This window comes from Argiope bruennichi, chromosome 3 (assembly GCF_947563725.1).
Source record: "Argiope bruennichi chromosome 3, qqArgBrue1.1, whole genome shotgun sequence".
In the NCBI taxonomy this organism is placed as follows: Eukaryota; Metazoa; Arthropoda; class Arachnida; order Araneae; family Araneidae; genus Argiope; species Argiope bruennichi.
The window spans coordinates 146028641-146054415 of NC_079153.1; the positions used below are offsets into that span (position 1 = coordinate 146028641).

A 25775-nucleotide genomic window follows, 5' to 3' on the forward strand; every position below is an offset into this window, starting at 1 on the left:
ATTCACCCTCCGAATAAGCTCGCGTATGTATGAACAAGATCACTTAAGAACACAGACAAATAAAATTTAGTAAGGAATCCCATCATTATATTTCAGAACAGTATTAAATATTCATTTCTAACGGCGTTTGGTTTTCTCACTATGCCACGAATGCTCAGAAGCCATATTTGGCAATGCACTGTTATTTTGCCACCGCGGCGCCACGGGTATTCACGCCCCTATTCCTGCCACTGCTTATTGTGCTCCATGTTTTATTTCAGTGTCTCCTTTCCGAAACTCATCCATCCGAGTCTGCTACCGTGAAGCGGGCGGCCATCCGTCAGCAGAACAAGTCCTCGACGTGTTCGGTGGCGGGAAGATATCCCAAAATCGTTCGTCATCCAGAACTTATGCACCAACGTTTAAACCGCCGTAAATCACTCCGCCGAATGCTCGCCCAATTAATGCGTCCTCTCCAGTTACAGGGAAGAACTTCCATTTAACGACGAAGAATTGGACGCGAGTTCCAGAACTCGCATGTACGCAAAAAACGATCGCTGTCTGGAATTACAGCAGGTGTTTTTTACCGTCTCTCCTTCCACTGAACTTCTTGGATTCCCCCCCCCCTTTAAACAAATGTAAATATTTGTCACTTTGATTGTGTAAGTCGCGAACTCACCGAAAAGGAATGAAAGATTTTTTTTAAAGAATTTCTTTCTTTAAAGCGAGATTTTCCATCCATCCCAATCGATTTCTATCCATCAAGTTAAAATGAACTAATTACTATTTAAAATACGCGCTCAAGTCTTCAAACTCAGTTTAAAGCAAGTTTTGAGAATTTATGAAGGTAAGTTTTTATAGATTTTATCAAGAAATATAGAAATAAAACAGAATCAACAGCGCATCGATTTCGACAAATCAGGGAAATTCTTCATTCAACACAATGGATTTCTTGATTATATTCGATTTTACAAAAATTTAATAATATTATTCAACCCAAAAATCATATTCGTTCGCATTTTTTAACGGTATTCAAATCTGATATTAACTTTGTACGAAGATACGCTTTTGCATGAGCAAAAATTGCACAAATTTCAAGAGGCAATATTTCTGTGAAAAACTATTTCTTTCAGATTTGCGATAATATTCTCCTACGAACATCAGATGACGCGGAAGTGACAGCGTCTAATCGCACGTAGAAGGAGGACTCATTAAGATAATCACTCGATCAGATAAGTTCTCCTGTTGATCTACGCGACGCTGCAGAAATTGATGTCAGGCGCCAGCTTTGCACAACATTATCAAGCTCGAACAATTCTGATTCCGAAACGTTCGCCGGTCAGGGACACTTTGCGACGCATTCCTTTTGGAAAACGAGCAACCACATAATTTATGAAGAGAAAAATTTAAAAACACACACTTTTCAGTGCACTAAAAAGCAGATTTTGTGCAAGACATGGACCGATGTAAAACTGCTGATAGAGATCTTCAATTTTCTAAGTATGTGAATCATATACATGACGCAATTTCTAGTGAACATTTTTCTCACGATATTCACTGCAGCTTCATTTGCTCAGAGTCACGCGCTTTCATTCCCTTCGAAATTCCAGATTTTGAAGGAAAAAAGTTGGAGAAAATTTCCATAAGTATATTATAACGGATATTTCAAAACTTGTTATTAAAAACGTTACGGAATCAATTTTCCGTAGCTTCACTGTCACGTACCGCATCTAGTATGGAATCAAAATTTTCTTAAAATGAATCGAGCAACTGCTAAAGAAGTTTGGAAAATATTAAAATGGTCATCGAGCCTGGACAAAAACGTGGAATTTAAGTAACTGGTCACAAGTCAAGGTCTTCACAAGTCAAATGAAATTTCTCCACTCCAATAAATCATGAAACAAACAAAAAAAACCTTTCATAAATCTCGAGCAGACAGATGAATGTCAACATTCTGTAACTAATGGTGCAGATGTAGAAAAAGAAAAAATCAGACAAAAATTAAATATATAAAAAGTATAATTGAGGGACGAGAAAAAGTCAATTTTAAAATATGAATAATTAAATATTCTATAATATTTGTCTCAAAATAAATGGCCGAGAAAAAAAAATCAATCAATCAAGTTTTCTTCTTTAGCTTCCTTCAACAACGCAAAAAATGAAAGTTATTATTATTATTTTTTAATTATTTCATCACATCGAAATTACATAATCGGAAATTCACTTTACAGATTTCTTAAATAGTGAGATTCAATAAACACAATTTTTAAAATTTTAAATTAACCCTATGATTTCAAATGTTACTTAATTTATATTTAAATCAATTATCTAATTTCTAAGAATCTATTAAGACATATCATTACTCCTTTTCAATCTAGCAATTATGTACTCAAAGATCATTACTCACAATGTTCAACACATTTTTACGAAGAATTTATAGATATTTTCACACGAGATTATTTTTCATAAGGAAAGAATATTATCATATCATTAAATCACTAACAATTCCAGTACTTCACAGAGGGAATGTGGATTTTCAAATGAATCAAATCAACAATTTCTGATTATAAAGTAAATTTTACAAAAGCATTTTAGATATTTATTGAAAAAGTTTTATGATAAAATATTATTATAAGAACTAAAATATATAATAGATAAATAAATAACCGCATGTTATGATTTGAAGCTTTGCACTTTCTCTCCGTTTGTCATTTGCATTGCGGAAGTCTCCTAACAATGCCGAGCTCCATTTCTCTTCACGCCACTTCTGATTGGCAGACGGTTCCACAATTCTCCGAGAAAGCGAGGCAGATATGAATCTTTAGTCATCAGCTCATGAACATCCCATCCACCTAGACTCTGTTTCTCAAAAATCCGGAACAGACGCTCTTGATAAGGTTTGTATTTTGCTTTGAGAAACCCCTTAATACACCAAAGATTCCCTACATCAAATTCACACGAATGAATCGAGGAAATTTAGGCGTCAAATGCTTGGAAAGCTCTGTCGCATATTTTTCACAAAGTTTTAGTTACTCCTAATTTGACGCGAGTGGAACAGTAAAAACTTCTTGAAAAGTGGCTTCACGTCATGCATCTGATGCGTTACAATTTTTCGCTTGTAAAATAAAAACGAACGTTAATAATAAAATTTGACCGTTATGTACATTTTAAGCAGCATCAAATGTTTACGAAATGATTACTTTTCCTAATTTTACAAATTTGTAGTTGAATAGTGTTATGGTTGAGAATTCCTTGAATGAGATTTCTCAATTAAAAAGAACGAGTGTTGAAAAGGAAGAATTCATTTTGGATCGCAATCTTATCTCTTCAAAATATATTATCATTGTATTGGCGACACCGACTTAAGTATTGTGATACAGAACTAATGAACAGAAAAAAAAACTAATGTTTTTTCTTTTACAAATTTTTTAATCAGAATGAATTTCCAACTCACCACTCAAATAGACGTTTGAAAAAAGGTAGAGCACATCTTAAACTATGAGCCCGAACTTCGGAACACGAATTTTAAAGTCGCACAAGCATTGTTATGCAAGCTTCAATCAGTTTGATTTTTTTCTCAAAATTAAAATCTGAAATAATTCAAAAAACCATCGGGCCACATGAGAAATGTCTCATAAAAATGATTAAAGTTAATATTTATTTCGTCTTTTTGTTTATCATTAATTAATTTCTATTATCATTAATTAATTTCGATTTCTATTCTGACTTTCCTAAATTGCATTTACAATCAACATATTTGTTTAGTGATTAAAAATTATGTATTTGATTATATCGCATTTGTCAATGAACTGCAAGCTACAAGTACTTACTTATCGATTTAGAAGTTATAAAACTCTTCTAAATAGTTCTTGTACATCTAACAAATAGCACATGAAAAGTATAAAATTACTTGATGTTTAAATTATGCAGAGAGGAAAAGAAAACCTAACAATCATATGCAATAAAACTCCTTACTTTTTTTATCTTAGCTTAAGAGTAAAGTCATCAATTTTAAAAAAAAAAAATATTTGGTTATAAATATTTTTATCACCAGATAAACAGCAAATCTTTTAGAAACTTCAAATTAAATTTCAGAAAGGTAAATTACTGTTGGAAATAATATTTAAAAATTTATTAAAATTACGCATTAAATTTATAACATGAAAAGATAATTTTCGTAATTTCAAAATAGTGTTGAAAATTTTTCTGCGATATTATTTTGAAAAGTTATCAATAAAAAATATAAACCTCGAAAACTTTTTAATAAATTAAAACAGTTTAAAAATTCCAAAATTTCGATACCAAGTACCAAAGTATATTTGTGCCAAATTTGATAATTCTTAGTCAAATGATTCGACCTGTAATGTATCAGTGGCAAATAGACGATAGAAACAACATTCAATTTTAATATTAAAAAATATATAATTGTATAATAGGTATTAAATGTCGATGGTTCCTTGGTTTAAAAGGCACTGTCAGGTCATACACAATGTTTTTTTAAATGTATAATATACTTTAGAAAGTTTTGAGTGAAGTTTTGCTAAACCTGCAAAGAAATGTTTTGATATCTTAGAGCTTAAATCAAATTTTAAAAAAGGACCAATCCTTTATTTGGTGCGATTGCTCAGAAGCAGAAAGTTTTTCATTGACTCTAATAGGAGACCTACAATCATTTATCAGTCAAGATGCTAAATAAAAAAATTCGAACAATTACATGGATGAAAGTTTTATATATTAGAAAAATGTCGCATAAATGGGAATTTCATTGATCTCGTACTCAAAAAATTATCTAAGAGGCACACGATAGACTGAATCAAGAAAAAGAAAAAAGAACATATATATATATATATATATATATATACACTACTTTCATTAACTGTAAAAATAATTAATAAAATTAATAATTTAAATATTTTTTTTTTGAATAAACACTTAGATCTTCTAAGGAATTAAGATGTCTTAATGTAACAAGTATATTGTTCTAAAACTGGGTCGGCATAGAAACCCAAGGGGTTGTCTTAAATAAAATTTAAAACAAAATGAATTCTAAGGACTTCCGACCAAAACATTAACCCAAATCAGTGAATTAAACAGAAGTTTTCAAAATAATGTGTGTGTGTGTGTGAAAGAGAGAGAGAAATGAATAGAGAACTCGTCCTGGGCGTCGTATTTTTGCTCAGGGAACCGTTCTACATTGAAGTGACGCGTTATTTGAACAGGAGAAAACCAAATAGTCAACATGAGCGAGAAGAACCAAATTCCTCGTTCATCTTTTCTAAAAGCGAGAAGCTCAAGAAGGTATGGATGGCGCAGTGAAATTCACCCTTACTTTGCTCGGTTCTTTAAAAGAAAGAAAAAAGCCGGTAAGATCAAGAAATAGCCGTATACAAGTGGCACCGTTTTTTGCAGAACGATGTGGAGTAGTTGGGGAATATGATTTCCATGGCGATTTAATGCGTTCTCTTGTGCAGAGTAATTCAGAATGATCATCTGATTCAAAAGACTATAGCATCCTAGTAAACAACGATAGGAAGAAGCCATTTACACTCAATACAAAAGAAAACTTAAGGCTTTGTTTGATACTTAATTATTCGATATGTAAAAATCACATGTATAACATCAAGTAGCATATTTCGCGATATGCCTCCTTCATGAGAGTGTTTCAAAAAAACAAAGCATCGGAAATCGCTGGAGTTAACAGCTGAATAAGCAAAGATAATACATTTTCAGAACTGTACTACTGGCATAGTGGTTATATTGGAGAGTCATCAACTGAAACTAAGTTTCTTTTGATTACAGGCAAATAATTATTAAGAAAAACTGAAAGCTTGCTCTGTGTAAAGGTGTTCTTACCTTGTAAACATCCCCATCAGCAGTACCCGCGATCGCGATGCTCTGTCCGTTCTGCAAAGTGACTGCCAAAGACGTAACATGCTCGTTCTCAAGGAATGTGCGGAATCCACCGGGGATAGACTCTCTTCCAGCAATGTAGTGGTTGAATCCCGATCCACAGAAGTCATCGCCTACTTCCACGCCTTCCTGAAAATGAAAATGTCAGTACCAGGTACTTTTTCAGAATTTGCGCTGATGCTTATATTTCAATCCAATAATAAATGAATTAAAAGAAGCACAGTAAGATATTTCGAAAGCAAACAAGCGACAGTGTACAACAATAACAGGCTAAAAGCTTATCCTTATGTCCCATGGCTACTGGACACGCTGAATGACAGGTTTGATGGAATTAAATAGCAATCTAAGTCACTTTGAATCTTATTATGTACACACCTAAATTATACAAAATCTTGAAATGCTTTGAAAAGTTGTCTCAGCAGCAAAGGCAAGCAAATTGTTCAATAATAATAAAAATAAATACTTTTTCCAACATTTTCTTGCAAGAAAACATTTAAAACGAGGGAAAATACATACCTCTTAGCACATTTCAAGCCATTCATGATGGAAAATGTTAAATATTTGCAACCCATTCGCAAACAGAGAACTCTCGTATAAATGAATTTCGCATAACGAGACAGAAACATTTGCGAGTCACACAATGCGACAATCAGTCTCGTAAAATCAATCCAACATTTATTGTGTTTAATGTTTTCATTTGTTTCACTGGGTCAGATACTTAAGGTTTTTATTTTGAATGAATTTGCTTTTACGGTTTACACTGATTCACTCTCGAATTTTCGCTTTCACTCGCATTTGAAAGACACGCACAAATTCATCTGATGACGTATGTTTCAGCAGAACATGATTTTCTACTAAACAGAAAGTGTTTCACGGGTGTCTGCTGTATTTTGATATGGGTATGCGGAAACTAAGTTCCGTTAAGGAATTTTTTTAAAAAAGGAAATCATTATTAGAAAAGCCTTTTTATGGAGAAATAAAGCCTAGGTTATTTTGAAACGTAGTTGCCACCATTGTTGAAGCATTTATCTCAGCAGGACACGAATTTTAGTATGCCTTTGTCGTAGAAAGATGGCGTTTGCGATGATGAAGTGAACGAGAAATGCAGTGGGCACTGCAGGAAAGGCTTCGATTCTCCTTCATCTTCTGTTCAATTTCTGCAATCATGAAACCGGGACCCTCGCCCACTTTTTTTTTCGTCGCGAACATTTTCATCGAAACTTATCGCCCATCTTCTCACCATCGAATCACTCGTCGCTTTCTTTCAAATTTTATAAAGTTGTTGCTGATTTTCAATTGGTTCTACGCTCTTATCATTAAGAGAGCGTATGACAGAACTCGCATGCGGCGGAATATTCCATTTTCTTTAAACATTTTAATTGCTCAAAATACGACCAACGCAGTACTCGGGAAATTATAAATGACTTCTACTGTCGCTAATGAATCAGCAAAATGCAGGTGTACAGTGTGTGAAATCTTGAATGCAACGCCCTTGACGCAAAAACTGAAAACGAAACTTAGCTTCTTATTTACTCCTCGTATTTAATATATTTACTTTATATATTTGATAGATTGTAAAAGAGAGTGATTTTCAATGAACAAGATTCTCTTAGATGAAATACAAACTAATTAGACTCGTGCGGTTAACTGAACCGTTTTTAACTATGCCTATAAAAAAAAACCCAGCGTAGGTAAATAGATGTAAGACTAATTCTCTTCATTATTATTATTAGAACAAAAAAAAAGCATGAACATATTACAATTTCTACAGAAATATTCTATGCCTAATAATCAGTGGCGGTTTTCAGCACAGGCGGTGGAGACGGCCGCCTCGTTCTGGAGATCTAAAGGGGCTCAAAATCTATTTCGACATATATCGTAGTGCTAAATAGACAGAAAATTTTCTTTTTCACGTTCTCCCCTTCGGTCTGGTTCACAGAATTATTTCCTTTTACTTTTTATTAAAAAAGTAAAAAATAAAATGAATGAATAAAAAGATAAATGAAACTTTGTTTGGGATAAGCACTGATGGAACTACGGAGTTAAAAAAAATGAGTGAATAATTTCGAAAGTCGTGGTATTCAGGAAATTCATAAAATAAAAGTATGGGGGAAAAACGATATTATTAAATCAGCAATCTATATATTTAAAATATCAAGGGAAAAAATAACCAGTCACTCAGCCTCAACCGTTGGTTCGATTTCGCCAATTTCTATTTCAAATAAAAGATCATGATCTTTAGATAAGTCGTCAATAATAGTCTTCCCCACCACCACCTCATTTCGAGAGTTATTGCAAAAAATTATGGCATCCCCGACTAATTACGTCAGCTTTATTCGCCAATTAAGTTTGCCATTTTGTAAGCACAGCTACTCAGCTCTATGTTTATTGCGCAAGAATATTTCTAAATGTTATTTTCTTTTATTATGGTAAAATGCGATTGACCAAAGTTAGCTGATATATCAAATTAGTATTATTAATAAGATGGCCAACAGCTGGTGACCGAAGGCGGCTAGCATCTTTTAAGCCAGAAGCATAAAAAGAATACTTATCGATCTTTTGTTTATCCATTGAAAGAGGTTCATTTTGATAAGTCACCAAAAACAAATGAAAGGAAACAATGAAATGAAAAAAATGACAATGCAACAACAATGAAAGGGAAGGAAATATAATGCATTATCTTTTATTTTTCATCGTTTCTTTCAGCATGCAATGTCTTTTATACTTCAATCATTTTAAGCTTGATGGCGCTGCGGTCTACGAGGAAATACAATGCATCAATACTTGAATTTGTGTGTTACAGTGCGATTTTTCTTTTTCGTTAGAATTAGAGTTGCCAGAATTGCGGGAATAGTCCTACCCCTGTAAAGTCTCGATCCAATAAAAGGTAGCGTTAGGATCAAATTCTTTATTTACATAAAATTACGGTTCATCATCTAGGTTAAATAAGTTCTAGGTTAAATGATTTTTATTCGACACCACAAGGATAGTTCCTCGAATACTTCGGAGAAACCTCTTAAGAAAACCGCTAGCCGACTCGTAGCGTTCTCGCACACAGGCGTAGCTCCAGGGATCCACCGAAACTTTTCGGGTGGAATTCTACTCGGACACTCCGCTTTCCTGCCACAGTGTCCACGATCTTTGTTCCCTCTCTTTCAATCTCCTCACACTTTCATCCTATTCCCACCCTCATTCACATCGGGCCATTTTCCCGGTTATCCAATAGTCGTTCAGCAACAACTTCACCGGTCTACCGTCGACCGTGGGAATTCGTTGGGGAGCAACCCTCCACAATGTAAAGAATGCAGGTTTACATCTGTTTCAAATACAATGCAGGTGGGGTCCCTTATCTGGACTCGCACTAATTGCCCAGATGTCCTTACTTTAAAGGGGTTGACCAACTGGCACTTCTGGAAGCACTTATACTGCGGTAGGGCGTCGCCATTGCTGATACTGCTGCCTGGATGCAGCAGTATCAGCAAGCTAATTATGGAGCGTGGGAAAAGAAACGTCCCCATAGTCAAGCAGGGAAGAAGCTGAATCATTACACCCCTCTTCAAAAAAAGTGCAATCGTCGCGCAAATCGAGTACTTCTGTTTTCAAGAACATCAGATCATTAATAAGAATAATTTCACAATATTTTTTTCTAAATGAGTGGAAATATTCTAAATGCAGTAAGTTACAAACAGAAATTAATATTTAAAGTAAAACTTTGTTTATTGCTTTTTGTTTAGTTTTCTCCAAATTGAAATCTAGCAGGAAATCATGACAAATTTTTATGGCCAGTTGACAGAGATCATTTTCTGTTCTAAAATAGTCAAGAACTATTTGCGTAATAATGCGAGTCAACTATCTCGTATATTTATTGGTGTTATCATAAAAATTACACAAAATTTCTCTCAATGAAAAGCAAGCATGTCATATTTTATCATTTTGATGCCTTTTAATGTTTTTTTTTTATTTTGTAAAATGTTACTATCGATTTTTTAAATTTCTTTTATTGCCATAGCAAATGCATAAATTTAATGTAATTCGATATGCACCTCTTTCTAAAATATTATTTCATTTATTATTTGCCTTTAATATTTCTATAATTTTCTTTTCAATTGTTTATTTAGCTTTAGTTTTTTCTTTATCCGAAAATATCCTAGAATATAGAATATGCCATTTATATGCCATCTTTGGATTACAGAAAGTTGACAATGTTTATTTCAGTTCGGAGTTTAGAAAAAATATAATATTTTTAGTTAATAATTCTCTAATAGTTAATTAAAATTTATTATAATTAAAAAAATTAGTAATTTATGAACTCAAGCCCATTTTTAGTTACTCGTTTTACAAAATATATAAAAAGAAAGTAATGTCATCGTCGAAAAATTCGAACTCGAGATTTTGATCATCTCAACAATTCAGATTTCCGTAAAGCGCAGTTTGAGAATTCCGTCTGTGGCGGAGTATAAGTGAACAAAAGAAAAGTCTTCAATCAGCCAGATGAAATTTAGAGTGTGACCTTTACGCCAGATATGTAGATTTCTATCAAATTTTGAACGAAATCCACTGACATGAATTTTTTTCTGCTGGCTGTCCTAGTACACCATAACTACAAAACATAGATAGCTATATGAATGAAATTTGGTACACAAATTTAGCATCTAAAGTGCAGATACTTATTGATTTTTCAATTAAATTCATCAAAGAGTTGACCACCATCTATACTTTTGCATCATGTAAACGCGACAAATCAGATTAATGAAATTTGATATGTGACCTTGATATTAAAACTCTAGTTTTGCGTTAAATTTAAAATTCAATCAGTTGAAAAAAAAAGATATTCACAATACATATTTGGTTTTTTTCACTATACTACGAAGCAAAAAACTCTCATGTACGTGTGTCTGAAAATAAAAATCTGAGCAATTGTGGCGTTCACGGCCTTGACCACGTGCATAATTTTATGGGGGAAGAAGATGGCATCTTTTTAAAAGAATATTCTAGAGAGTTTCGGAGAGACTAAGAGACTACTCTTTTGTCTTTAAATTGAATAAAATCTTTTATAAAAAACTTAATAAAGGAAAGCAAAAATGATATATTTATTAAGAACATTTTTAAAATTTTTGTTCTTATTTAATATAAAATTCAAATATTTGAACATTTTCAATTCCATTCAATTTAGAAGTATGCAAAGATCTAAAAAAATCATTATGACATCATTCTTTTACATTAGTTTTTTAAAGCTTAGAGTAAAAAATAAAAATGAAGGGCAACAAACTATTGTATTTTTTTTAATCGATTCGATTATATACGTTTGTATTCATGATAAAGAAACCTGACCATGCAATATGAGGGTCTTTTAAATTCTGAGTTGTGTGAATTCTTATTTTTTTCCAATGAATCAAAACATTGAATAGACAAATACTTTTCCGAAACTACATAAGTTTAGAACACTTTCTCTTGACCTCTCTTTCTTACTTTCTGCCTTCCTATTTGTACTTTACAACGTGCCTACCAAGGTTTTTAAGTAAAAAATCTTGATAATGCATAAAAATTGTGCTATTTCCTTGAAATTGTAAAGAATAAAAATCGATAGAGAGCTCCATGACTGTTACTTCTATTGATATTATTATTTGTACAAATGAGGATGAATAAAAGTAAAAGATGCATTAAAGAACTTATAGGAATTCCCTTCAAATTATACAACGATATTAGAAAATAAGCATGAAGATAAAGTTAAAAACTCAAATAAGTTTGGTTCATGCCCCTTTTTTTGCAATAAATAGTTTGCTAAGGATGGAGGGGGGGGGGCTTCAAAATAATTCAGCGCCTTTCACTTCATATTGTCAAAATCCGCCACTGCTAATATAGAAGTTCTACCAACAACACTTTCACATAACTTATAATAAAAGTAAAAAATATGCTTTTTTACTGAAATTCTGCTAAATCATGATTGCACCAGGGCTGGGGACAACTCTGAACTTCCACGTCACTAATCTATGGATGTCCAACAAACGACGGTAGATTTAGCGTATAATATGTCCCAAACCCGGAAGTAATTCAGAGGAAAGGGGTTTCGAAAATATGTCTTTAATAATAGTAAAAGGATTGACTCACCTCTCTCGTGCAGGGCAGATCCACTCCTGTGATGTGTTTGAGCAAATGAGCTCTGGGTTCTGTTCTGAGACAGTCCCTCGTGGCATTGGTGAAGGCTTCCACCACCAGCGCCATGGGGAAAGAGCAGATTACAGAGCCCTTTGTCCCATCCACAGTCTCGCCGTGCCCAGGTAGGCTGCGCACGAAGCTGACAAAGAGAATGTCGGCTGGTCCCCGCAAGTCCAGTTTCAGTCGTCTCCTCAACTGAACTCCCGCTGAGCCCAGATGGGCGGCTGTAGCCAGGTTGTAGACGTCTATATGATGGTGACACTTGAGCGACACTTCTGTGTACGAAAAGAAGGCGGGATCGTCCGCACAAACGCGGACAAGGCGAGATTCTACGCTCTCAGATTCCGTGGACAAGCGCTGGTTAGTGAGGAAGTATGTGAAATTGCCATGGCTGAATCCCCACACATATTCTACCTATGTAAAAAGAAAAGCAAGTTTTAACATAATAATGGTAATATGTAAATAATACAGTCACAAGTACCAAAAGGATAAATGCATAAAAATAAATAAAAAGTTTATTCAAGTTTTAGCCAATTTCTAGTAGCCATCAGTTTCGTTTGGTTAAAATTTTCGGTCAGACTCCAACTTGGAACTCTCTAGATGTAAGGCATGCATTTAGAAGGACGACGAGGAAATTGTAATAAAAAAAAATGGAAATAGAAAATAACCGAATTTAATAACTTACAAAAAGGCCACCAGAAAGAGATTTTTTTAAAAAATGCCTGTGCGATTTAATTTAATTTAACTAGTTTTACAGTTGTAATGATGGACTTCGATGATACTACAAGATTTTAATGTCTTCAAAACTCTATTGCCATTTAATCGATTTAAATCGAAACAATATACAACAAAGGTAGCGCCACGCTGCAGAATTTTAAATGTCAATACCTTGTAATGTCCATAATAATAAGTTGTGAGATTGATATAAAAAGAGAAGTAAAAAATAATAAAGATAAAAATTTATAAAAACATTTTTTTTCTCAAAAACTTCGTGTTCAAAATAAAAACGTGAAATATGACATACTGAAAGCTATATGATATGAAAATTTAACTATAGTAAATACCATAAGGGAAAAAATACTTACTAAAAGTTAAAATATATTATGAATGTGATGAAAATATCAATTTCTTCAGAGCATTTCTTTCAGTGCTCGCACTTTTGCGTTTCCAATGTTTTTCTTTTCATTTTTGTTATTTACTACACATTTGTCCCTTTTTCTTTAGATTTATGCACCTGCACAGATTAAATTCGTTGTCTTCTTATTTGGAAAGGGATCTTTTTTCTTTAAAAGGCAACTACAAAAAGCTTTGAAATTTGCTTATTTTCAATGTTTCCATATCGAACTTATTTTATTATTTTTTAAACTCTACAGTTCTATAATAAACTCTAAAATATTCAATGTTTTAGTCCAAATTTCATGTTATAATATGACCGAACCAATTCAGTTAAAAATCATAAGAGGACCAATCACAAAAATTATAATTAAACTTATTCAAAAATTATTTTTATGTAAAAATTACAGATACAAATAGAAAGAAAAAGGCAAAGAAAATTCACGCACGTTTTTCCAATAAATTAAACATTGTTTCTTTTTTTCCCCTCAATCAACTAACTACCCGAAAGTTCCAAGCATAACTAAAGATAATTTGGGGCTGAAAGAAAAAGTTGATGATGGATGCAAAAACGAATCATTCAAAGTGACAAATGGAAATATCATTCGGCATTTGCGCTCACACTTTCGGTTCTCCACCTCACTGCCTGTGATGCACTCGCATGTTTCTGTATAACTAGATCCCCTCAGACACAAGCTGATTCTTTACTTAAAATATCCAACAGAATCATGAAGGCATCAAATGGCAATACTGAGGAATTCGCAGTCAGGTAGTTTATTGAAGTGAAGATAAATAGAGCATAGGAAAAGGTGTGCAGCGAATACTTTCCTCCACTTCGAGCGAAAAATTTCAGTTTTCTAAGACTGGCGTCAGATGTGAAATTTAAATCTATAAACGCATTTCATCGTTTAATTCATTTGTTTCCATAAGAGAAACCATTTAAAAATAATAATAAACATTAAGAGTGGTCGCCCTGAAAATTTCTTGCATACTTCTTAATAAGAGTCTTATCTCCTTGCATAAAATTAAAAACCTTGGATAAGGCCGCCAATACCTTGCATAGCATTGGCGAATTAATTAGCATTTACGAGCCTTTGAGGTACATCTAGCATTTTTAAAGAATCGATCGTGCAGATATGCATTTTGAACGTCTTTTTTCTTCGGCTGACCGAAACCAGAATTTGACACAGAACTTAATTGTAGTCATAAAATCGCATATTGAATTTCATTGATTTAAATTATTGTATTTACAAGTCAACCCTGTAGGCGGATTTGGTGCAAAATTTTATAAGAATCTACACTTTAGATGCTAAACCTGTGTACCAAATTCTGTCAATTTAGCTCATTACGTTTTTCAGTTATTGCGTTCACTTGTACTCGAACAGCCAAATTGACTTCCTCTGAAAATTTCATTAAAAATTTGGTAGAAGTATAAAATTTTGGTACCGAATTTCATCCAAATCGCTCAAAAGATTTCAGAGTAATTGGGTTTGTAGACAGACAAAATCTCAAAAATGTGTTTTTCAAACTCAGGAAAGTTTAAAATATGAAAAATCGTCAAGATCTTGATTTTTTATTTTTTTCTGGATTACTGTTATCGGTAGTTATTCCGAATTCTTCCGGCAACTAAATTATCATCATTATAAAAAAATACATCATTATGAAGTATTTCACGGCATAACTGGTATATATTTTCTCAACTTTCCCTGGTTGCTATTTACCATGACCATGATATTTAATTTGTTTTTTAAAATGTGATTTCTTAATAGCAATTTCATTATTTTAAATATGAATCTTCAATAAAATAAGTTTAAAATAGTTCGCCTATTTTGAATATCTATCAATAATTGCAATAATTTCTCTATACTTTGAGAACATAAAAAAAAAATATTTGATGTGATTTTTGGAAGAGTGCAGGGTAAAAATGAGGACACAATAGTAGGAATAGCACCAGAATCAAATCCAAAAATGAAAGGTTAACTATACGATTCATATTTTTATAGAATAATTATTAATATTCTTTGTGTTATTAATATCCTATTCCACAGAAAAGATACTTTTATGAGTTATTTTCTTATCATATAAAGAATGTTTCTCTATTTCACCAGTTACCAATGGTCTAGCAAATTGACATTATGCGTACAAATTCCACAAGTAATAGTATGCGCAAAAACCTTTCCATGGAAAAGATTCATCACTTTGAAGTCCTAATTATGCTCTGTATTTATCTAGTTCTTGATAAAGAAATATCCACAAAACAAAGCGCTGAAGCTTGACTGTCATTTTCGACGCACCCAAATTGTGGACAACACTTACACTTGCTTTCAGTATGTAATGGACCTACAGTAATCATATTATGTACTTCCACATCCAGATTTAATTTTTTTTAACCAAATAGCATAGAGTTTTTACGGAACATAGACCTAATCTTAGCTTATGATTTCGCCGATAAAGCCGTAATGCTTCGGTAGCATTTTCCTCATTTTGATAAAATAGGTTTATCAGTTCATCCCTGTAAAGGAAACACCGAATCCCTTGCCATCTTATCGTATACCTGATTGAAAAAGCTATCTTCGCACACTGCTTATCAAAGGTTTTCCAGAAACTATCTTTCTTTAGATTTTTTTTTTTTTTTGTGTGTGTGTGTGTGTGTGTGTGTGTGTGTGATTGATTGATGCATCTACTGCCTAGCAATGTGAACATAATTAAATGCCTTAAGAGGAACTGATCTAAGTCTTTTATTTTGCATCTTGGAATTTCTAAGGTGGAGTTAACCACATCTTATTGGCGATCCTACCAAGACGAAGAAATTCTACGATTTCTGAGGCTAAACTAGTTTTATTTTTGGTTCGCGCTAAATAAAGGCACTCAACTCTAGGAAATGCGAATAGTCTTGATGCGTTACTCGTAAAAGATGAAATGAAAGTTTCAGAAATAGGAACAAAGTTTAATAAATTCTTAGAAAAACTCAAGCAATTGAAGGATTTTTATTTTTTCTCCATTTAGTAATTTCAACTAATTAAAACATAAGCAAAACTTCAATGCATTTTAGAAAAAGATTCTGAAATATTATTGCAAAAAAATAATTTTCATATCATTTTAAAATTTTAAACATTATCGTTACAATGATTAAAATTTAGCTGTTGAGTAATTTTCTGGCAATTTAAGCAAATTTTAAAATATTTTTTGCATTTGTCAGTTTCGTTGTTGAAATTTTGTTTCATCGAATCTCTCAATCGATTGTCTTTCTTCTATACAGATGTTCCATTTTTCTTTGTATGAATTTAAGCATAGGTTAATTTTTATTTCTCAATAAGATTTGTCATTTGATATATATTAAGTGTATATGAACTAAAATGTCTATTTATTTCAAATTAAAAACGTGATGAGTTTTTTGCCTAAACACTGAAATATTTAAAATCAATCAACAAAAGCAAAATACAGACATGAATCTGCAGAGAATAATTAAATAAAATTCATAATTTTAAACTTGTACAGTTTACAAAGAGCTCTTTAGAAAATTGTATCTCATAGTTCTAATTTCACGTGAACGAAATTAAAAAAATCAAAACATCGAAACAAGTCAAGAATTAAGTTTAAAAAATTATGTCTCGATAACTAATAATCTGAGCTTTTCTTTTTTCCTTATAAATATGTGAAACTTTTAAAAAGGAGAATGTTTCATCAAAATCGATTTTTTTAAAAATGTTTATAGAATAAAACGAATTTCAGAAACTGTTCTGCGTGTCGTTTGAGAACTTTAAGCGGCATTCCTGTTCACTGAGAAAGAGGTTCAAATATGTTTGTTTTTTAATTCTGATTAAATAAACTTAAAATATACTATCGATGTACTCATTTGACTGCACGTTCATTTTTCATTAAACATTTCAGTTAAAAAAATTATTTTAATTCAATTAATTCTGCAATTATTTTATTCAAAATAATAAAGACTGACTAGTTATTTTCATCCTTTCAGTATGTTGAAGAACGTTATTATGATGTCACTTCAGAGTGATCTTAGCAAATTTTCTTCAAATATAGCTCTTTTTGAAGCTATGCAATGCCCTTTTCTGCATAAGTTGTCACATTTTGAGGAACTAGGATGATGACATCTCGGGGTGATGCGCAAGTTCAAAGAGGAAATGCCGGGGCCTAATCGCGATGACATTCGCTACCAATATCTGACTACAATGATTAGATTAAAAAGAGGCTTCCTAAAAAGTGGGTGGCCGGCCATTTTCGAGTCATATAAAATAATAGCGAAGTCGCAAAAATGTTTGTGGTTTTCGCTTTTCACAAAATGGGTAGTCAATCAAACTAAGTTCAAATTTCCAGTCTCTACTTTAACTGATGCCTATTTATTTATCACCGTAATATAATCTTGTGACAAAAATAGGATTCCCGCCTAAAAATGGTTAAGAATTGAGATGAATAACAGCAATGGCAAGACTGATAAAACATCAGAAAATCCGAAGACACTGCTATTGTCCAACCCTCCAAGACTGAAAAATAAATAAGGCGCATTAACAGAATCATTACCGAGCGGAACACAACAAAATGAAACTACAATCTTCTACAGGAACACCTCATTCGGCAAAAACGGGATCGATATACAAAGATCCGCGGTTAAGTGCCTGAAAAAACGAACACTAATCGAATTTCCTGAGGGCACCACTCTTAACATTTGTTTATATTCTGAAGTTGCGCCACTGGTCAAAGCAGATTCTGGCAACCATGCCGTAATATTTTTTTCACTTACTGTAGTGACAATTAGAAAACTAGCAACGCAGCTTTTAATTATCATGAAGTGCGCTATTCCTTTTGTAAAGGGGGGATCCTTTATGCAAACAGAAAGGGGCCTTTGTAACCAAAACAAGGGCCCACCGACGACGAAGGAGAGAAGTTGTGCGCGTTCCGGTCTGACGAACACGGGCATGACGTCATACGCGGTAACAAACAAGGATGTGTCATTCGCTTCTGAAGAATGGATCTTTCCTTCTGTGGAGCAGGAACAATCCAAACTTGCCGTAGAATTCGTTATTTGGAGAAAGAAGTGTCACTTTAAAGGATCCAATTTTCTAAACGTCAAGCCCAGCTGATGGCAAGGCAATAAAGTATTAAATCCCAAAAATAAAAAATAAAAATAAATAAAATTAAAAAAAAATATATTAATAATTTTAAAAAATCAAACATAAGAAGGCGCGAAGTAAAAGAAATCGTTTTTAGCATCTATCATTTTCATAGATTGTTCGCCGGCATGAATCGTTGCTAAAATTTTCAATTGGATATTTTATTTAATTTGCTTTTAATGATTTCTTTTGATAGACATACTATTTTTTAAAATAACCATTCTGTTCATTATGCGGCGCATCTCCCAAACTCTCCATCCACTCACCTAGAATTCGAATTTGAAAAACTGATGGAGTTCAACTAATACAAAAATTTTCTAGGGGAAACTAAACATCTTTTTTATCTTGCTTATAACAAGGATGAATGTGTGTTTGTGTTCATGTGTGTGTTTGTATGTATGTGTATTGATACTATACATGCTAAACCTTTTGACAACAATTTTGAACGATAGAAATGTGCACCGCGAGGTTATTTTTTTGAAATTTTCATTACGAATTTTAATTAAGATTTAAATAAAATTTTGGTGTTTTTCTGCGATAATTCCAAAATTAACTAAGAATACAACAATAATTATAACATGATCTTAAAATTCAAAAAATTATTTTTTTCAATGATGATACCAATGTCTACTATAAATATTTTTTTTGGTATTTAATAAATTTAAAAAAAAATACTCTACTCCTATTTTTCAACAAGAATCATAAGAATTCTGAACGAATATGAAATGTATTTCGATCAATAATATAAAAAATTTAAGAATTCTAGAAGAAGTCGTTGGTAAAAGTCACGATTTAAATTATAGATATTTTTTTCGTCTTCCTTTTACAATCCTTGTGAGTTTAAAAGAAAGAAACACTTCAAGAAGTGTATTAAAAATATTTTAAATAGAAACCTACTTGAGAGAAAAATAACTTCTCGTTTTCTTCAGAAAGAAAAATGCAGGATGAAATGTTTGTAGCAATAAAGGAAACGATTGGAGTTTCTTTGAAACAATGAAATATATTATACTAAAATATATGCAAAGTAATTTTAAATTAATAAAAACAAATTTCTGCGAATAATTTTATCGGTGAAATTTTTTTTGCCTTTTTAAGCTGATGTAAAAATCATTTTTGTGCCATAATAATTTCGGAAACTGAGGTTGAAAACATCAAAATTTCTTTTAATCATTTATTCATTAAAGTTTCAAAAAAAAAATCTCTCAAAAATACATATTTCAACTTTCCACAATATATCCATGAAACTCTTGCCCAAACAGTCTATCTTACAGTATATATCTTAATATATATAAATTACGTGTCACGTTGTTTGTCCGCGATGGACTCCTAAACTACTTAACTGATTTTAATCAAATTTGCACACCGTGTGTAGTTTGATCTAACTTAAAAGATAGGATAGCCCTTTTTTTGAATTTTTAATTAGAATTTTAATTATTAATTAAAAACTAACTTTCCCGCCAAAAAAAATCTTTTCATTTTCCCCACCGCCAAATGAGTATGGCGTCAGTTTTTTTCCCCAACAGTCATGAGGCTAGGCTTAAGATTTTTCGGCTGATTATTTGAAACGATTCTATTTATTTTCTTAATGTTTGATGCATTTAAAATTAAACATTGTTAATGAATCGATCTTTCAGATTCATTCTTAAGTACTTTTGAATTAAAATAAAACCGAATAAAGGAAATTAAAAATTTCTAATCTGCATAGCGTTACCCCAACTGGCGTAGAGAAACTCACGCATTTGCGTTCCGTAACTGGCGTTGAAAATTCACGCATGCGCATTGTATTATGATTGTTTACATTTCAAAGGAAGCGGACTCGATTTAAATTATTTTTAGGTTCGTTGCATGTTTTTGTAATTAAAGTGTATTTAAGCTAGTTATATATTTTTTGTATACGCTTATAGTTTTAAGTACATCGTTTTTTAAGTAGTTTTTTTAACCTGTTTTCAACCGATTATTTTAAACGATTCGTTTTATTTTCTTAATGTTTGATGCATTTAAAATTAAACATTGTTAATGAATCGTTCTGATCATGATGAATCTGAGAATATTTTGTTGACAAATTCTTGAAATATTACATAAATTAGGAAAGATATTCTTTAGTGCCCATAAAGTTTAAACGCTCAGTGACTCTTTTCAGTAATCATATTACAAAAAAATACTTTGTTTCAGTAAAAAATATTATTATATTAATTGCAGATTAATCCTTTCCACTTTTATTTATAGTATAAATTCTACGGGAACTAACAGAAAATGAGAAAGATACATATCACGTTATGACTGAAGGCCTTTATAATATTATGAGTGAATTATATGACTATCAAAATTTGAAGTTTTAAAATATTTTGATGAAGAAGCTATTAAAGTAGGAATTGCATAAAATATTTAATTATTAAAATTTTAACGAACATTAAGATGGGCGAACCGGTTGGTCGCCAAAGGCGGCTAGTATATATATATATATATATATATATATATATATATATATATATATATATATATATATATATATATATATATATATATATAAGGTATTTTTGTTGTTGTTGTTTCCTTTAAATTGGTGCACAAAATTTCTTAAAATCAATTACTTGATGCAGAGCGAAAATCCATTTCTAATTGTGTAGTAACAAGTATTCTGCTTCCCATTTCGGCAAAATAACGCTTACATTTTTAACACTTTAAACTTTTTTTAATTTGAGTTGAATTTTTACGATTTAGAATCGTTTAACCTTTATGTTCATTTAGTATTGTATACCATACATACAACTTTATAAAAATATACTACCACTATAAAATAATTTTTAACTTAGTTTTATTAAACAATTTTTATTACACGATTTTTTTTTATGTTTTTTATAACGTAAAGAAGCTGCCCATATACATTTTTTTTTTTTTTTTTGCTTTTCTTCAAAAAAGCAATCTTGGTTAATTACTAGTTTCATGATTTAAAAAATCTAATTCCTAATATTTTCATTATAGTTGTGATTCCTAGCCAATATACGCAGTGAGTCTCAGAAACTTTTAAATTACTTGAAATGAATCATTTGCTTAATCAAACTTTATTTTTTCTCACTTGTTAAATTTACATGTTTATAAAATTATCTGCTCTGAAAATGTTTTCATTAATAGCTTCATTTCGTCCTTCTTTTTCATATTTATCATAAATTTCAATTCACTAAAAACTACTTGAAATAATTTTGTGGCCTGCACCAGGTCTGGATTAAAGCATGTTAGAACTTACAACTTCTCTTTATCGATTAAATTTTTATTGCTTTTAATTTAGTATTTATAAAGAAATTTCTTATTTATAATTACTTTTTATTTATTATTTATAAATATAAAGCAAACTGGAATGCCATAGTACTTAATTGCTACAGAATTAGTTCCAGTACCTCGAGCAAGAAAAAAGAAATTTTTTAAATAATTGTAAGCCAAGTGGTTTAAAAATAACCTTTTTTTGATACAAACTAAATATTCTATGATAAAATTTGACTGGAATGTTGACCTATCAGTAAAACAATAGCATAAGATATTGGGCAGCAGTAATCTGTAAATTATTTAAAAACGGTGAAAACAATTTATTTTCTGAAATTCAAATAATACTTGATTTTAATTTCAGTACATTCGAGAGCACGAATCTTGTAAATCAAATGAAAAGGCAGATTTACATTACCTTGAAAATACTACAAAAAGAAAAAAAAAAAATCTCTAGTCCCCGCAGTTGCTTATTATATATTTTGACCCTGGCCAATCCTAAAATTTATCTTTTTGTGTTTTTTTTTTTCCTTTGGTCTTTTGGTATTATTATATAAATTCAGAAATATGGCCCGTTTGTTAATCAAAGGCAAAAAATCATAGACACAAAACTTTTATTACAGAAATTAAAAAACCGCAATAAAACATCAGCTTTCGATACAATTGCCATTCGAACTGCGGAGAGGGGGGGGAGTAATTTTTTTATTGTTTTACGAGCTTTGAAACTCCTTCAAAAAATTATGCAGCGAGACACCTAGTAAAATTATGGCAGTTAGCATCTCATCATATGTGAAGAATGACGCACATCATTATTTCATGGTCACGAAGAAAAGACAACAATTCACTGCTGAATATGATTACAAGAAGTAATGAACCATCTGAACAGCTACAGCATTCCTTGACTGCGTTTAGCGGTGCGCGCACAAAATTATTGTGCACCAAAAATTTAGAAATAACCCAAACGTGTTTTGAATGGTAGTCACAATTCGCAGTAAATCGTTGCTGGAGGGGAAAAAATTTGCACAAGACAGCGCTTTCTTCACATTTTTTGGAATTTTCCTACTTCAGCCTTCGTTTTGAATTAACCATATAATTCTAATTTCGTTCAATAAGTAACCAAAAAGTATAATGTGTGAGAGGAATGACACAATGAGAAATGAGTGATGTAAGATTTCTCGCAAATGTGCAGACGGCGGTTAATTTTTTAATTACCTTTACCTTTTACTATTTTACTTCCTGATATATTCATTCACACACACTATATGATAGCAGAATGGGAAAAATAATGCTTCGAAATAAAATTTAAATCAATTTCATCTTGTTTTAATATATGTTACTGCCTACCAAGAGAAAAAAAAAATCAAGGCAGATCAAGAAAAAATAGTCGAAAATTAACTATTCGCTTCCAACTTCTGTTGCTGAGGTGTACTTTGATTAAAACGCATTTAGATTGGCTGCGTTAAACATGCTCTTTGTTCATCTTCATTTTATCGCATTACAAATACTTTTTTTTTCATTTGTTTTATTCTTTTGGTTATTATTAATTAATGTTGACTTTTTATACTTTAAAATATCTCCAGGGTATAAATAATTTGTAATTGAGTACATAACTGAATATCAACAGGAGACCACTAAATCTATAGAGCAATTACTTATAATTATATAATGGAACATGAAAAATATTCTCAGAAGTCAGAATGCATTGAACAACAGAATACTTACTTTATACTGACGTCTGTACTGAGCATCGAAATACACTCCAGTGAATTGCCCTTCCGAGTTTTGAGCATATTCAAAGTTGTAGCCATCGTCATTGCGGATGATCACTTTGCTAGAGACGGCGGGAGGAACGTAGGCGGCAGGACGGTCGTCATAGGAGATGGCAGACCACAGCACTTGCTGACCTCCGAAGCCTCGACCGAAAAACGACATGGATGACGCCCTTCCCGCCGTAAAGCCAACTGTTTCATTGAGGGGCCCCACCTGACGGGGTTGAAAACCACCGCTGAGGTTGAGACTCCGCAAGTAGCAAAGGCCCTGGTATAGAGTGCCGCACGTCAGCAACAGTGGTCTTTCAGGATGGTGGATGATCTCCAAGACTCTGTTATCGTCGGACATGGGGACCCTCCTACCTTCGCAAGGATAGGAAGGATGGAGACAGGATGTATTGTCCATCGCCGGTCCCGTGGATACTTTGCCCAAAAACTTAAGATTAGGATCGAAATGATAGAGGGCATTGCGAGCACTCACAAACACTTCTCTGGTGCGGTTGTAGATAATCACTCTTTGAAAGGATGAAGGGTCACGCTCATCCACGAAAGATGAGAGTGGAATGGTGAGGACGGGCTTCAAAAAGAATAGCACCAGCAGCCAGACCAGAGGGATTTCGGAGGCATGCATTTTTAGGAAACTGAAAGAAAAATTCAATATTTTAATTCCATTTGGTTCATAAACTTAAAACTTTTCCCAACTAAATTAAAAGAGGCGATGCAAACGAAATTCTTTTCACAACGATCAGGAATTTCAGTTTTTATTAACTTTGTCCCGATCCGTTGAAAACACCCATATCAAAGTGTGATGCGTTCAATCAACCATCACAATATTTCGGCGGAAACACACACACTTTTTTAAGGGAAAAATAAATTAGTTGATTTTATTATTTTGAACTGTGAGCAGGGCATGATCAACGCTAAACCGAAACTCTGTGCAATGAAACATCCTTTCCCAATGTAGAATATGCTTTTTTTAAAGTTTCCTAATAAATATGAAAGATCAGTAAATAAATTCAAATACAATTTTCAATCTTTAATAACTTAATAACGAAGAAAGTAGATTTTCATGTAGTATTTTTTTTTTTTTTTTTTTTTTTTACATTTCCTTACTCTTCCACATTATGAAACAATTTTGTTTCATCAGAAAAGAATCTGTAAAGAGTAACTCCCCTAATGCCAGTGAATTGGGCGTAGGTGCGAGAAGAAAGTACGACCCGCTCCGGACTACCTTATGCGTCAATGTTATGAAATCTAGACAAATCTATACACTGTACTTTTCAAATTCACAAAGCAAAAGTTGGATTTAAAAAAATAAACTGCAGTTGCTTCTGTTAAAAACAGCAACTAAAATTCCAGCACGAAAAATGATCTGATATTTATTTTGTCAAGTCGAATATCTACAACTGTGGACAGCGGTGAAGCGCGTTTTTTAATAAGCGAATTTTAGTAATAAGTTAATATTATTATTTAGATAAAAAAAAGTTCCTTTTTTTAAATTTTGATTTATTTATTTACTTCTTTAACTTGGGATCTCGCATAATACTTTCGTCCCATGCCCAAAAATCCAATTTAAAAAATACAACCACTAAATTCTGTAAAAGGAACGTGGAGTGTGCATCCTGTTCGTACGGAAGAGGCCCTTCCGGCCTGTTTGGAAGCGGAAGTTATTACGAAGAGGGCGGAACACCACCGGAATCGATCACAGTGCTTAAACCTTCAATAAACTTCTTTCAATCGAGCATTCGTAAAGCCGGGGCAAAACAATATTTACTATTTTACAACCTCCATTTTCAGACAATAGTTAACCCTCTGCTTCAAACATCCCGAGACATTCGATTATTGAAAACGCCAATCACAAAGGTCGCTTCTGCGAAAAAACACGATTTTCTTTCATTGATAGCAGGGCATAGGCGAGGTAGAAGATGCTTGTATTCTGCAATTTATTGAATCCGAAAATACGAACCAAAATTTTTGTTAAATTTCAATTTCAACATGTTTAAAAGCGAGATAAACTAAAGCATTGGAAATTTCATTCCATCGCTTTATTCTTGTAAAGGAAAATATCATAATAGTCAATTAAAGGGTTATGGTGAATAGCATATAAGCCAGTTAACAACTCTTCTACCGAAACGATCGTTTTGGTATAATGGTTTAGTTACTGGACATCTAACCACAAGGTCCCAGGTTCTATCCTCCGCTCATTCCATATCGCTTCAGGGTCGATTATAGATTCTAGCTTTAATAAAAAATAACAATTAAGGATTGAAGTAATCGATTCCTTTAAAACAAAGCCTGTTTATATAATTTAGTCAAATTCTAAATTGGATAAATTAATAAGAAGCAATAAATGATCTGAGTTGAAATAAAATTTAAGTCCTATCCATATTATTGATCGATAAAATATCAACAGGAAATTATGATAAACTATTTTCTTTTTATAGGTTAAAATATTCCAAAA

At 32.2% G+C, this 25775-nt stretch overlaps 1 protein-coding gene across 1 annotated transcript in view; it reads right to left on the reverse strand.

Moving 5' to 3' along the window:
- LOC129962512 (hepatocyte growth factor receptor-like) overlaps nt 1-25775 on the reverse strand; it is a 93433-nt gene that overhangs the window by 53453 nt on the left and 14205 nt on the right. Inside the window, exons 2-4 of the mRNA XM_056076258.1 lie at nt 23268-23955; nt 11998-12459; nt 5833-6018 (exon numbers count right to left, since the gene is read on the reverse strand). Of these exons, the coding sequence (XP_055932233.1) occupies nt 5833-6018; nt 11998-12459; nt 23268-23945 (1326 nt within the window). The 5' untranslated portion in view covers nt 23946-23955. The remainder of the gene's footprint in view (nt 1-5832; nt 6019-11997; nt 12460-23267; nt 23956-25775) is intronic.